The sequence below is a fragment of the Bos mutus genome, chromosome 15 (assembly GCF_027580195.1).
Source record: "Bos mutus isolate GX-2022 chromosome 15, NWIPB_WYAK_1.1, whole genome shotgun sequence".
Classification (NCBI taxonomy): domain Eukaryota; kingdom Metazoa; phylum Chordata; class Mammalia; order Artiodactyla; family Bovidae; genus Bos; species Bos mutus.
Window position 1 is genome coordinate 44,652,515 of NC_091631.1, and position 14,182 is coordinate 44,666,696.

General features: G+C 35.6%; 1 protein-coding gene across 2 annotated transcripts in view; it reads left to right on the plus strand.

Annotated features, from left to right (window-relative positions):
* NUCB2 (nucleobindin 2) overlaps positions 1-13,684 on the plus strand; it is a 41,657-nt gene extending 27,973 nt beyond the window's left edge. The window contains exons 6-14 of one of the 2 annotated variants that reach the window (XM_005896776.3): positions 2,322-2,425; positions 3,651-3,836; positions 4,134-4,224; positions 4,811-4,869; positions 4,967-5,059; positions 6,206-6,295; positions 12,639-12,809; positions 13,082-13,164; positions 13,574-13,684. In XM_005896776.3, coding sequence (XP_005896838.1) covers positions 2,322-2,425; positions 3,651-3,836; positions 4,134-4,224; positions 4,811-4,869; positions 4,967-5,059; positions 6,206-6,295; positions 12,639-12,809; positions 13,082-13,156 — 869 coding nt within the window. In that variant the 3' untranslated portion in view covers positions 13,157-13,164; positions 13,574-13,684. The remainder of the gene's footprint in view (positions 1-2,321; positions 2,426-3,650; positions 3,837-4,133; positions 4,225-4,810; positions 4,870-4,966; positions 5,060-6,205; positions 6,296-12,638; positions 12,810-13,081; positions 13,165-13,573) is intronic. The other variant, XM_005896777.3, reaches the window with a different exon arrangement.
* Positions 13,685-14,182: the final 498 nt, after the last annotated feature.

A 14,182-nucleotide genomic window follows, 5' to 3' on the forward strand; every position in this document is an offset into this window, starting at 1 on the left:
TCCTTTAATAATATATTTTGGAGATCTTTCTGTATTAATATGCAGAGACCATCTTTTTTTTTTTTTTAGCAGCTGCATATATTTCCATTATATAGATATATCATAATTTATTTACCAGAACCCTGTTGATGGATATTTGGGACATGGGGAAAGGGGAGGAGAGGGTGAGATGTATGGAAAGAGTAACATGGAAACTTACATTACCATAAGTAAAATAGATAGCCAATGGGAATTTGCTGTGTGGCTCAGGAAAGTCAAACAGGGGCTCTGTATCAACCTAGAGAGGTGGGATGGGGAGGGAGACAGGAGGGAGGTTCAAAAGGGAGGGAATATATATATATACCTATGGCTGATTCATGAAGAAGGAAATGGCAACCCACTCCAGTGTTCTTGCCTGGAGAATCCCAGGGACGGTGGAGCCTGGTGGGCTGCCATCTATGGGGTCGCACAGAGTTGGACACCACTGAAGCGACTTAGCAGCAGCAGCAGCAGCATGGCTGATTCATGTTGAGGTTTGACAGAAAACAACAAAATTCTATAAAGCAATTATCCTTCAATAAAAAATAAATTAAAAAGAAGAAAAAAGATTTTACTGGAAGTTACACTGATAGTCAACTAGTCTTTCTTGAAATAACATTAAAATGCACACATTAAATTGTATTCCATTCCAGATTCAGGGGTATTATCTTTGCCTAGAATAACAATGTATGCAATATTCTTAAAAAAATAATTAGGTACTGGCACAAAGACAGAAATATAGATCAATGGAACAAAATAGAAAGCCCAGAGATAAATCCACGCACATATGGACACCTTATCTTTGACAAAGGAGGCAAGAATATACAGTGGATTAAAGACAATCTCTTTAACAAGTGGTGCTGGGAAATCTGGTCAACCACTTGTAAAAGAATGAAACTAGAACACTTTCTAACACCATATACAAAAATAAACTCAAAATGGATTAAAGATCTCAACATAAGACCAGAAACTATAAAACTCCTAGAGGAGAACATAGGCAAAACACTCTCTGACATACATCACAGCAGGATCCTCTATGACCCACCTCCCAGAATATTGGAAATAAAAGCAAAAAATAAACAAATGGGACCTAATTAAACTTAAAAAGCTTCTGCACATCAAAGGAAACTATTAGCAAGGTGAAAAGACAGCCTTCAGAATGGGAGAAAATAATAGCAAATGAAGCAACCGACAAACAACTAATCTCAAAAATATACAAGCAACTCCTACAGCTCAACTCCAGAAAAATAAATGACCCAATCAAAAAATGGGCCAAAGATCTAAATAGACATTTCTCCAAAGAAGACATGCAGATGGCTGACAAACACTTGAAAAGATGTTCAACATCACTCTTTATCAGAGAAATGCAAATCAAAACCACTATGAGGTACCATTTCACGCCGGTCAGAATGGCTGCGATCCAAAAGTCTACAAATAATAAATGCTGGAGAGGGTGTGGAGAAAAGGGAACCCTCTTACACTGTTGGTGGGAATGCAAATTAGTACAGTCACTATGGAGAACAGTGTGGAGATTCCTTAAAAAACTGGAAATAGAACTGCCTTATGATCCAGCAATCCCACTGCTGGGCATACACACTGAGGAAACCAGAAGGGAAAGAGACACGTGTACCCCAATGTTCATCGCAGCACTGTTTATAATAGCCAGGACATGGAAGCAACCTAGATGTCCATCAGCAGATGAATGGATGAGGAAGCTGTGGTACATATACACAATGGAGTATTACTCAGCCATTAAAAAGAATACATTTGAATCAGTTCTAATGAGGTGGATGAAACTGGAGACTATTATACAGAGTGAAGTAAGCCAGAAGGAAAAACATAAATACAGTATACTAACGCATGTATATGGAATTTAGAAAGATGGTAACGATAACCCTGTGTACGAGACAGCAAAAGAGACACTGATGTATAGAACAGTCTTATGGACTCTGTGGGAGAGGGTGGGAAGATTTGGGAGAATGTCATTGAAACATGTGAAATGTCATGTATGAAACGAGATGCCAGTCCAGGTTCAGTGCATGATGCTGGATGCTTGGGGCTGGTGCGCTGGGAAGGCCCAGGGGGATGGTATGGGGAGGTTGGGAGGGAGGAGGGTTCAGGATGGGGAGCATGTGATTTTTTTTTTAAATATTTAATAAACAAACAAAAAAAAAATAATTAACCTTTAATCTAAAATGTCAAATTTTCTTATAAAATATGAATTTTTATTCTTATGTATCATTTATATTAATGATTCTAGCTTCTAGTAGCTTATTGTTTACAGTTTTCGCATTTTCTTTCAGATACAGGTATGGACCACCATGCTCTTCTAAAACAATTTGATCATCTAAACCACCTGAATCCTGACAAGTTTGAATCTACAGATTTAGATATGCTAATCAAAGCGGTGAGAATAATTGTCAAAATGTATTGTTTTTATTGTACCTTTGAGATTTTGTAATTTGACAAATTCCGTGAAATGGTAGTATAACTTTTGTACACTGTCTAGAATATCTTTAAAGGGAGATAGTATAACCCTTATTAGTACAGATAATAATGTGGACATACAGATCTGTAATCCCTTGCCAACAATTCCAAAATCCAAAATACGATAAAAATGGACACCTGGCTTAAATTCTAATAAGGCTGTTTATAGTTTTTTTCCTAGCTTACTTAATATGAGTACTCATAGATTTTGATAAGGAAGTACTAATCTATTTATACTCTTCATTAGTGTTACATAATATTGCATATATGCCATATCTTTTCTAAAATCTTGAAGATATTGAAACATATCTGGCCTCAGGAATTTTAGATAGCAGTTCGTAGACCTCCTGTGTTATACTGTATGGAGTTAGCAGACTAGATGTTCTAGTCTGGGTATTCTTACATTTAGTTAAGTTGTTAGAAACCATTCTAGTTCTCTATATGATACCGATTTGATACAGTCTCTTCTTTCTTCTTTTTAAAGTAAATTTATATATTACTTGCTTATGTGGAACTTTCTAAGGTTGAAACTAGCTTTGAACTTTTAGCTTCTTTGAATGCCTACACCTCTGATAGTGTTGATTGGTTTAGTTGCTGAGTCATGTCCAACTCCTTTTTGAGCCCATGGACTGTAGCCCTCCAGGCTCCTCTGTCCGTGGGATTTCCCAGGCAAGAATACTGGAGTGGGTTGATGTTTTCTTCTCTAGGGGATCTTCCCGACCCAGAGCATGAACCTGCGTCTCCTATACTGGCAGATGGATTCTTTATCACTGAGCCTCCTGGGAAGCCCATCTCTAACAATAATAATGACTGAATTAGAAGGGTAGAATTTAAAACAAAAGTTGAGTATGTAGACTCTGATGCTGGGAGGAATAGGGGGCAGGAGGAGAAGGGGACGACAGAGGATGAGATGGCTGGATGGCATCACTGACTCAATGGACGTGAGTCTGGGTGAACTCCGGGAGTTGGTGATGGACAGGGAGGCCTGGCGTGCTGCAATTCATGGGGTCGCAAAGAGTCAGACACGACTGAGCGACTGAACTGAACTGAATACTACCTTCTGTTAGAGAGTATGCTATATGGAAGAAGCTTTTATTCATATTTGTAAGCACATCTTTTTATTTAATTTAAATATTGCTTTAAAGGCTACAAGTGATCTGGAACACTATGATAAAGCTCGGCATGAAGAATTTAAAAAATATGAAATGATGAAGGAACATGAAAGGAGAGAATATTTAAAAACACTGAGTGAAGAAAAGAGAAAAGAAGAAGAATCTAAATTTGCAGAAATGAAGAAAAAACATGAAAATCATCCTAAAGTTAATCATCCAGTAAGGACTGTGACTTTACCTATGGCTGATTCATGTTGATGTATGGCAGAAATCAACACAATATTGTAAAGCAATTATCCTTCAATTAAAAATAAATGAATTAATTAAAACAAAACAAAATATATATAAAATCATAATTAAATGAAGATACTTCTTTGTGCCAGATAGTAGAATTTTATCATGTTATTAGTTCTTAAAATCTTGAGTTAATTTTTTATAGTTTTTCAGTTTTGCGTTTGAGTCTCTATATATGGATTACAGTTTGTCTTATGTGTTTTTTTAAAAATTGATTCACAGGGAAGCAAAGATCAACTTAAAGAAGTGTGGGAAGAGGCTGATGGATTGGATCCTAATGACTTCGACCCCAAGACATTTTTCAAATTACATGGTAACAGAGTTGATACAAATATTAATATTTATATCTTCTGTTTGAAAAATAATAGATGCTTTAGTCTTAATTGATTTCTGCTAAACTTTTCTAATTGAGTCCTATTGGTAGTAAATCTTTAGAGTTTTTCTCAAGGGTAGTATAATAGTCTTTATTACTGGTCTGTAGTATAAAATATTTTAGTTCAGTAGCTGTCTTTATACTTGCTTTTATTTTTAATCATTATATGACTTCCTGCAAGTTTCTCTGTAAAGTGAAGGTATTTCTGTGACTAGCTAGGTTGCATCTCACAGACATTAGGCTGTAATACTAAAATATAGTCTTAAAGCACATTGCTTTATATTTTGGGAAAAATTGGTTAACATGTATTTTTCTCAATGACTATGGTGAATTATGAGTAAGTAGTGAATTGTTATCAGTTGGACTGATTGGAGGCTTCATAAAAAGAAAGAAACCTTTTTCTGTAGCATGTTGTTGCTTTATGTAAGTAATATTTTTGCAAACCAGTTGTAATTAGTTGTACTTTAATTATCTATTTTCTAAGGCATTAAAACCAGTTTTTGCATTTGTAACTTTTAAACTTTAGATGTCAATAGTGATGGCTTCCTAGATGAACAAGAATTAGAAGCCCTATTTACTAAAGAGGTAAATGAGTTCATTAAGTATTCAGTGGCTTTGCTCTCTCTTTTTTCCTTTTATTATCTTCCTTTCTTTTATGTTGGTTTTAAAATTTTCTTTTTAGTTGGAGAAAGTATATGACCCCAAAAATGAAGAGGATGATATGGTAGAAATGGAGGAAGAAAGGCTTAGAATGAGGGAACATGTAATGAATGAGGTATGTTTGAAATGTTTACCTGTTACTTCTGTGGATGATTCAAGTTCTTGCAATAAATCTTATTGTTAAATGGAAAACAAATATACAGAATAGATATATAATTGTATTTTGCATTTTTGATTTATAAGTCAGTATATTCCCTTAGTGTAAATAAAATTATTTTGTAACTACTTTAAAGTGTTTTAAAAGATTAAGATGCTCTGCATATAAAAGAATGCTATAAAACATTCTTTAGAAGTAAAAAATTAATTTTTGCTAAGAAATTAAAAACTCAATGCCTTAATGGTTTATAACAATAAATATTTATTTCTTGTTCATGTTATTAAGCTAAAAACTCTGAAAGAGCTATCATAGACAGGATAACTTAAGCCCATGGTTTTTGTTTTTGTCTGTACTGCACAGCTTATGTGATTAGCTTGTGGGATCTTAGTTCCCTGACCATGGCTTGAACCCAGACCCTTGGCAGTGAAAGTGTGGAGTCCTAACTGCTAGACCACCAGGGAATTCCCCAAGCCCACTGCTTTGCTTCAGTGCTTTTCACCTGATATTTGAGCTATTCATGGTAAACTGGGATTTCTGTTTTGTGCTGGCATCTTACATAACGAATGAATTTCTTTGGCCATCATAGAGTTCAATTTTGTAACTGAATTTGCCATAGTTTATAAGAGGCACTGAAAAGGATTTGGAAAGGTTGTCAACTTCATCTTTGATTTAGTTAGTTGTTTGTTTTTAGGAAAAAAATGCTGTGAGCATTTAACTTAAACTCCTTTATTCTTGCCTAAAAAAGTCCTCTTTCTGGAAAGAGGACTAAGTGCCCAAGCACTTAGCTTCAAAAGGAATTATAAATGGTGTAGGGAGGAAGGAAAATAATATTAGTCTAACCAGCCATATCAGCAGACTCAAACTTGGTGATCTTTGGGGATTTCAGGTATTTTCAAATTTGAATTATATAGAAGAGAAAGTTATCTATTTTCTGATTCAAGTATGATATTGAGTGTTCTGTTTTTTTTTTCCTCAGTTTCTATGGATGTTAGGCTAATGCTAATTGCTGTATGTTTATGTAGCAGCATCTATTAGAAGAATTTCTAGTGTCTAAATAATGAGAAAGAGTTATTTTATTTTCCATATACATTTTCCTTTAATCAGGTTGATACTAACAAAGACCGACTGGTGACGCTAGATGAATTTTTAAAGGCTACAGAAAAAAAGGAATTTTTAGAGCCGGATAGCTGGGAGGTAAGAGAACCTACTTGAAATGGGATGTATGGTTCAAGAAATTTATTTCAGTTTATTCCCTTTTAACTTTTATTTGCCATTATGTTTGCGTGGATAGTTATACCATCTTGGCTTTTCACATAAAATGTCACTATAAAATAATGAACTCGATTTCTTGAAAAGCTGTGGCAGCTGATCTCTACTAATAATCACATTGCATGTAATTAGAAGTCTTTTTAAAATTGTACTTACGTGTAAAATAATGTTCATTCTTGAAAATTAAAAATATGGATACATTCAAAGAGTGAATTGGAAGTTACATGTAATTGTACCATCCAGAAGTAGACACAAATTATGCATTGTGTTATGCAAGTTTGGAAATCCTTTGTGTATTTAATATTATGCATATATATAGCATACAGTGTATAAATAGTGTCTGTCCCATTTTTCGTTTACATATATGTATAAATTCATATCTATATATGTTTTAAATGGCTTTATACTATATAAATGACTTTGTGAAATTCTGTTTTGTAAAATTTAGTGATATTTCATGAAAAATTTCCAAAGCCATGTCTCAAAATCATGATTTAAAAAATGACCACTTAGTATGCAGTTGTGTGATAGCATAATTTTTATAGCCATTCTTCCAGGTTTTAGACTTTTTTTTTTTTGCTGTGATAAATAACATTGTGATAACTATCCATTTGTTCATGTATTTGGGGGCATCTGTGATGATTTCCCTAAGATTAATTCCTAGGAATAGAACTTTTCTCAAGTTTTATGAGCAGGTTTTAGTTTCTAAACATAGCTGCCAAATTGCTCCCCACCAAAGGTATTTGAATTTATATTACAGTTTACTGTGTATGAGTGCAGACACGTCTTGAAAAGAATGGTCGAGAGATACCAACCAAAGTAGACTGAAAGGAGAACATTGTCTTTTCCTATATAAAATACAATTACCTTTTTAGTTAGTTTGAAATAAGGTGACAACTGTCCTGGTTTACCTTGGATTGAGGAGTTTCCCAGGATGTGTAACTTTTCAGCGTTTTAACCTGGATGGTCTTGGACAAATTGGGACAGTTGGCCATCTTAGTTTGAAACTAAAAAAATCAGCTTCTTTTTTGGTTTTAAGTTTTTGTCTAACATTTGAACTATTTCTGGACATGGGTGAAGAAGAAGAATGTTCAGATTATTTGAACATGAATTCCCTTGAACTGGATCAATAGATAATTACATACCTTTTTCACGTTGACTTAATTTCAGATTTACAAAAAAAGCTGCAAGAATAAACAAGGAATTCCTGAACACCTTTTTGTTTTGAGAGTTCCGCATGATGCTGCTTTAACCTTAAATACTTGAGGGTGTTTTTTCTGCAAAGAAATATCTTATATAATCACAGTAAGATTATCAATGCTACACACAATACTATTCTCTCATCTCTAGATTTTGTCGAGATATTTGTCAATTTTCCCTGTATTGTCCTTCACAAAGGAAAATCCAGGATCATGCATTGGATTTAGTTGCACTGTCTTTCTAGTGAATCTGAAAGTTTCTGAGTCTTTGTATCTCATAGCATTGATATTTATAAAAAGTTGTTCAGTCACCCAGTTGGGTCCGACTTTGTGACCCCATGGGCTGCAGCACGCCAGGCCTCTGTGTCCCTCACCATCTCCCGAAGTTTGCCCAAGTTCATGTCCATTGCATTGGTGATGCCATCCAGCCATCTCATCCTCCAATACCCTCTTCTCCTTCTGCCCTCAATCTTTCCAAGCATCAAGGACTTTCCCAATGAATCAGTTGTTCCCACCAGATGACCAAAATACTGGAGTTTCAGCTTCAGCATCAGTCCTGCCAACGAGTATTCAGGGTTGATTTCTCTTAAGATTGACTAGTTTGATCTCCTTGCTGTCCAAGGGATTCTCAGGAGTCTCCTCCAGCACCACAGTTCAGAGGTACCAATTCTTTGGCGCTCTGCCTTTTTTACAGTCCAGCTGTCACAGCCGTATGTGACCACTGGGAAGACCATAGCCTTACTATACAGACCTTTGTTGGAGGAGTAATGTCTCTCCTTTTCAACACACTATCTAGGTTTGTTATAACTTTCCTGCCAAGAAGCAAATGTCTTCGATTTCATGGTTGCATTCACTATCCGCAGTGATTTTAGAGCCCAAGAAGAGGAAATCTGTCACTACCTCCCTCTTTTTCTCCCTCTATTTGCATGAAGTGAAGTGAAGTGAAGTTGCTCAGTCGTGTCCGACTCTTTGCGACCCATGGACACCAGGCTCCTCTGTCCATGGGATTTGCTAGACAAGAGTACTGGAGTGGGTTGCCTTTTCCTTCTCCAGGGAACTTCCCGACCCAGGGATCGAATCCAGGTCTCCTGCATTGTAGACAGATGCTTTACCTTCTGAGCCATCAGCGAAGTCATGAAGTAACTGATATTTCTAAAAAGTACAGACCAGTTATTATGTGGAATGACCCTCAGTTTGAATTTGTCTGCTGTTTTCTTTATGATTCCTACTTTTGGTAGGAATATCACTGATGTTAAATGCATCATGTCAAGAAGCATATGCTGCTGATTATTTCCATAACTGGCTAGGTTAACTTTGATTATTTGGTTAAGGTGGTGTCATCCAGGTTTTCTGAATGTAAAATTACTATTTTACCTTTGGTAATATGAAAAGTAACTTGTCTAATCCAGTGCCAGAATCCTTAAAAAAGAATCATTCAACATCATATCAAAAGTATTGGTGAGCATTGTTTTAATAACTTTGGAGGTACTTAACTGTTTTCTGAGTGTTAGACATTTAGGTTATTTCCAGTCTTTTATTGTTACTTAAAAAGACAGTGCTGCTATTAACACATTTTTATATAAAGTTTTTTGTGTTCAGGATTATTTTATAAAATTGATTCTCAATGTAGTATTACCAGGACCAAGGGAATATTTGTAAGGTTTTTGATGGGAATAATATTTACTTATTTCTTCAATCATAGGATTTACAAAGAGTTTCAGACTTGCTAATCAATATCTCTGAAAAACCAGACTTTAATATTTGTTTACATTTTTTGTCATTGTTTTAGCCTAAGTGCATATAGTCTAAATACTGTGATCACAAGTTTCTTGGATTAGTTGTTTTTTTCCCCTCCCCCTTCTGTGAAATATTTTGTTCACTTAAAAATATTATTTATTTGTTTCTATTTGTATTCAATATGGAAAAGTTTTCTGTCTTTATGAATTTTATTTATTTATTGAGCATGTGAAACACTGACATATTACCAGCAATCACATCTGTGCAAAAAAGATTTATTCAAAGAAGTATGATTTTCTTTCTCACATTTTCTTTGTCCTTACCACCCAGTTCTCTATTTATTCTGTAGGTAACCAATCTCATTCAGTTCAGTTCAGTTGTTCATCCTGTCTAATTCTTTGCAACCCCATGGACTGTAGCATGCCAGGCTTCCCTGTTCATCACCAACCCCTGGAGCTTGCTCAAACTCATGTCCATCGAGTTGGTAATGCCATCCAATGATCTCATCCCCTGTGGTCCCCTTCTCCTCCTGCCTTCAGTCTTTCCCAGCATCAAGGTCTTTTCCAATGAGTCAGTTCTTCACATCAGGTGACCAAAGTATTGGAGTTTCAACTTCAGCATCAGTCCTTCCAATGAATGTTCAGGACTAATTTCCTTTAGGATTGACTGGTTTGGTGTCATTGCAGTCCAAGGGACTCTCAGGAGTCTTCTCCAACATCACAGTTCAAAAGCATCAGTTCTTCAGCTCTCAGCTTTCTTTATAGTCCAACTCCATACACAACTACTAGAAAAACCATAGCCTTGACGAGACGGACCTTTGTTGGCAAAGTAATATCTCTGCTTTTGAATATGCTGTCTAGGTTGGTCATAACTTTGCTCCCAAGGAGTAAGTGTCCTTTAATTTCATGGCTGCAGTCACCATCTGTAGTGATTTTGGAGCCCCCCCAAAAATAAAGTTAGCCACTGTTTCCACTGTTTCCCCATCTATTTGTCATGAAGTGATGGGACCGGATGCCATGATCTTAGTTTTCTGAATGTTGAGCTTTAAGCCAACTTTTTCACTCTCCTCTTTCACTTTCATCAAGAGGTTCTTTAGTTCTTCACTTTCTGCCCCAAGGCTGGTATCATCTGCGAATCTGAGGTTACTGATATTTCTCCTGGCAATCTTGATTCCAGCTTGTGCTTCATTCAGCCTGGCATTTCGCATAATGTACTCTGCATATAAGTTAAATAAGCAGGGTGACAATATACAGCCTTGACGTAATCCTTTTCCAATTTGAAACCCTGTTGGAATCTGTTGTTCCATGTCCCAGTTCTAACTGTTGCTTCTTGACCTGCATACAGATTTCTCAGGAGGCAGGTAATGGTCTGGTATTCCCATCTCTTTCAGAATTTTCCACAGTTTATTGTGATCCACACAGTCAAAGGCTTTAGCATGATCAGTAAAGCAGAAATAGATGTTTTTCTGGAACTCTTGCTTTTTTGATAATCCAACTGATGTGGGCAATTTGATCTCTGGTTCCTTTGCCTTTTCTAAATACAGCCTGAACATCTTTAAGTTCATAGTTCACATACTGTTGAAGCCTCACTTGGAGAATTTTGAGCATTACTTTGCTAGCCTGTGAGATGAGTGCAATTGTGTGATAATTTGAACATTCTTTGGCATTGCTATTGGAATGAAAACTGACCTTTTCCAGTCCTGTGGCTACTACTGAGTTTTCCAAATTTGCTGACATATTGAGTGTGGTTCTTTAACAGCATCCTCTTTTAGGATTTAAAATAGCTCAATAGGAATTCCATCACCTCCACTAGCTTTGTTTGTAGTGATGCTTCTTAAGGCCCACTTGACTTCGCATTTCAGGATGCCTGGCTCTAGGTGTGATCACACCATTGTGTTTATCTGGGTTATGAAGATCTTTTTTGTATAGTTTTTTGTGTATTGTTGCCACCTAGTCTTAATATCTTCTGCTTCTGTTAGGTCCATACCATTTCTGTCCTTTATTGTGCCCATCTTTGCATGACGTGTTCCCTTGGTATTTCTAATTTTCTTGAAGAGATCTCTAGTCTTTCCCATTCTATTGTTTTCATCTATTTCTTACCTCTCCTTGCTATTCTTTGGAACTCTGCATTCAAATGGGTATATCTTTCCTTTTCTCCTTTGCCTTTAAGTTCTCTTCTTTTCTCAGCTATTTGTAAGGCCTCCTCAGACAACCATTTTGCCTTTTTACATTTCTTTTTTTGGAGATGGTCATGATCCCTGTCTCCTGTACAGTGTCACAAACCTCTGTCCATAGTTTTTCAGGCAATCTAATCCCTTGAATCTATTTATCACTTCCACTGTATAATCGTAAGGGATTTGATTTAGGTCATACCTGAATGGTCTAGTGGTTTCCCCTACTTTCTTCAATTTAAGTCTGAATTTTGCAATAAGGAATCATGGTCTGAGCCACAGTCAGATCCTGGTCTTGTTTTTACTGACTGTACAGAGCTTCTCCATCTTTGGCTTTGAGGAATATAATCAATCTGATTTTGGTATTGATCATCTGGTAATGTCCATGTGTAGAGTCTTCTCTTGTGTTGTTGGAAGAGGGTGTTTGCTTTGACCAGTGCGTTCTCTTGGCAAAACTCTGTTAGCCTTTGCCCTGCTTCATTTTGTACTCCAAGGCTAAATATTCCTATTACTCCAGGTATCTCTTGACTTCCTACTTTTGCATTCCAGTCTCCTGTGATGAGAAGGACATCTTTTCTAGGTGTTAGTTGTAGAAGGTCTTGTAGGTCTTCATAGAACCGTTCAACTTCAGCTTCTTCAGCATTACTGGTTGGGGCATAGACTTGGATTACTGTGATATTGAATGTTTTGCCTTGGAAATGAACAGAGATCATTCTGTTGTTTTTGAGATTGCACCCAAGTACTGCATTTCAAACTCTTTTGTTGACTATGAGGGTATTCCATTTCTTCTAAGGGATTCTTGCCCACAGTAGTAGATATAATGGTCATCTGAATTAAATTTGTCCATTCCAGTCCATTTAGGTTCACTGATTCCTAAAATGTCGATGTTTTCTTTTGCCATGTCCTGTTTGACCACTTCCAATTTACCTTGATTCATGGACCAATAACCAGTCTCAGTAGTTTCTGGATTTTTCCTTCCTGTCATACTTTTTGCCCGGATAAATATAAGTATGTATTTTCTTTTTCCCCTTCTTTCTTACCCCAAAGATATAATACTATAGATATTCTTTTGTACTTTGTTAATCACAGAATTTGAAAGCTGAATCAGAGCTTTTTGTTTTATTTCTAAGGTTATTCTTTTCTCATTTTTTTTGTCTTTTAGACATTGGACCATCAACAGTTCTTCACAGAGGAAGAACTGAAGGAATATGAAAATCTTATCTCTGTACAAGAAAGTAAACTTAAGAAAAAGGCAGATGAACTTCAGAAACAAAAAGAAGACCTACAACGTCAGCATGACCAACTTGAGGCTCAGAAGCTGGAATACCATCAGGTGGTATTCTGTAAAATGCTTGTGGCATTGAAAAGGATTCTAGGGTCTTTGCTACATGCCTCTGTTTTGGTACTATAATATTTCAATTAGATGTTATATTTAAATTTTAGTATTTTTTAAATGGCATTGTTGACTGCCCTAAATTTTAGAATATGAATATCTCATTTTGGAAAACAATTTTTAATTAGTTTGTTGTGCTTTGGCAAAGGTCATCCATAGCAGAGAAAATCAAATAATACTTACTTTTAAGACATTCTTTTTTCATTCACTAGGTTGTACAGCAGATGGAACAAAAAAAATTACAACAGATTTCCCCATCAGCACCTGGTGGAGAATCAAAGATCTAGCCACGTAGGTAATTTTGTTTGTTTGAGAAAATTTTTTAAAATGGAATAAATAGAAATTTACTTTTGTTACAAATACAATTTCAAATCATTAATATCTGTGCTACTTTCTCTTTATGTGTAGAAATAGAGCAATTTGTATTATAGAAAAATGAAAAGGCCTCTAAAATCTTTATATATTAGTACATTTCAAAAGCTATGTAATTTGATAGCCATATACATGGTGAAATGATGGTTTCCAATATTACTCATAATTCTTCCTAATCAATTACTGATATTATCAGAGAACATGTTTTTAAATTGTGATCTGTGGTTAAGCATAGTTAAGAAACAAATACTCAATATGTCTATGTGTAAAAGAATATTCAGAGTAAAGGAAGATACCTTTAAAATGAGGGCATTTATTTTTCTTTTGTACAGACATTTAAAGTTTGAAGTCCACCAGAACTTGGAAGAAAATTGTTGAATCATCATCTGTGTCATCTTTTTACCTCCCTTCCTTCTCCTCTGCTCAATAAATATTTTAAAGCATATGTGGAATAAAGGAAGATACTTTTTAAATGGGAACATATTTCTTTTAACACAGATATTTAAGGATTGAAGCCTATCAGAACCAGGAAGGAAACAAACTCAATACCTGCTGTCATTTTCATACCTCCCTTCCTTTCCCCTTGTTCTCCTTTAGTTATTTAAGCAGCCTGTGCCATAATTTAATGAAATTATTAGTAACTATTTAAGTGAGAAAGCTCCATCCATTGCTTTTAAAATAAATTGCTCTCACTTATTCATAAATATAGATACTCTTATGGGTGCTTATCATCCCTTCTCTCAATAAAAGTCTCTTTGATATTAATGATTCTTCTCCTGAGAATACCATAGTATTCCCCAGTGTTTGCTGGTAACTTTTCCCTGAAACTTTTAACTTTCAGCAATATTAACTGCTAGAAATTCTTCTACCAAACAGCCTCTCCTACCCCTTAAGGTCATTTTTCATTTACAGTATTTTTGCCTTATGCTCTATCATTCAAG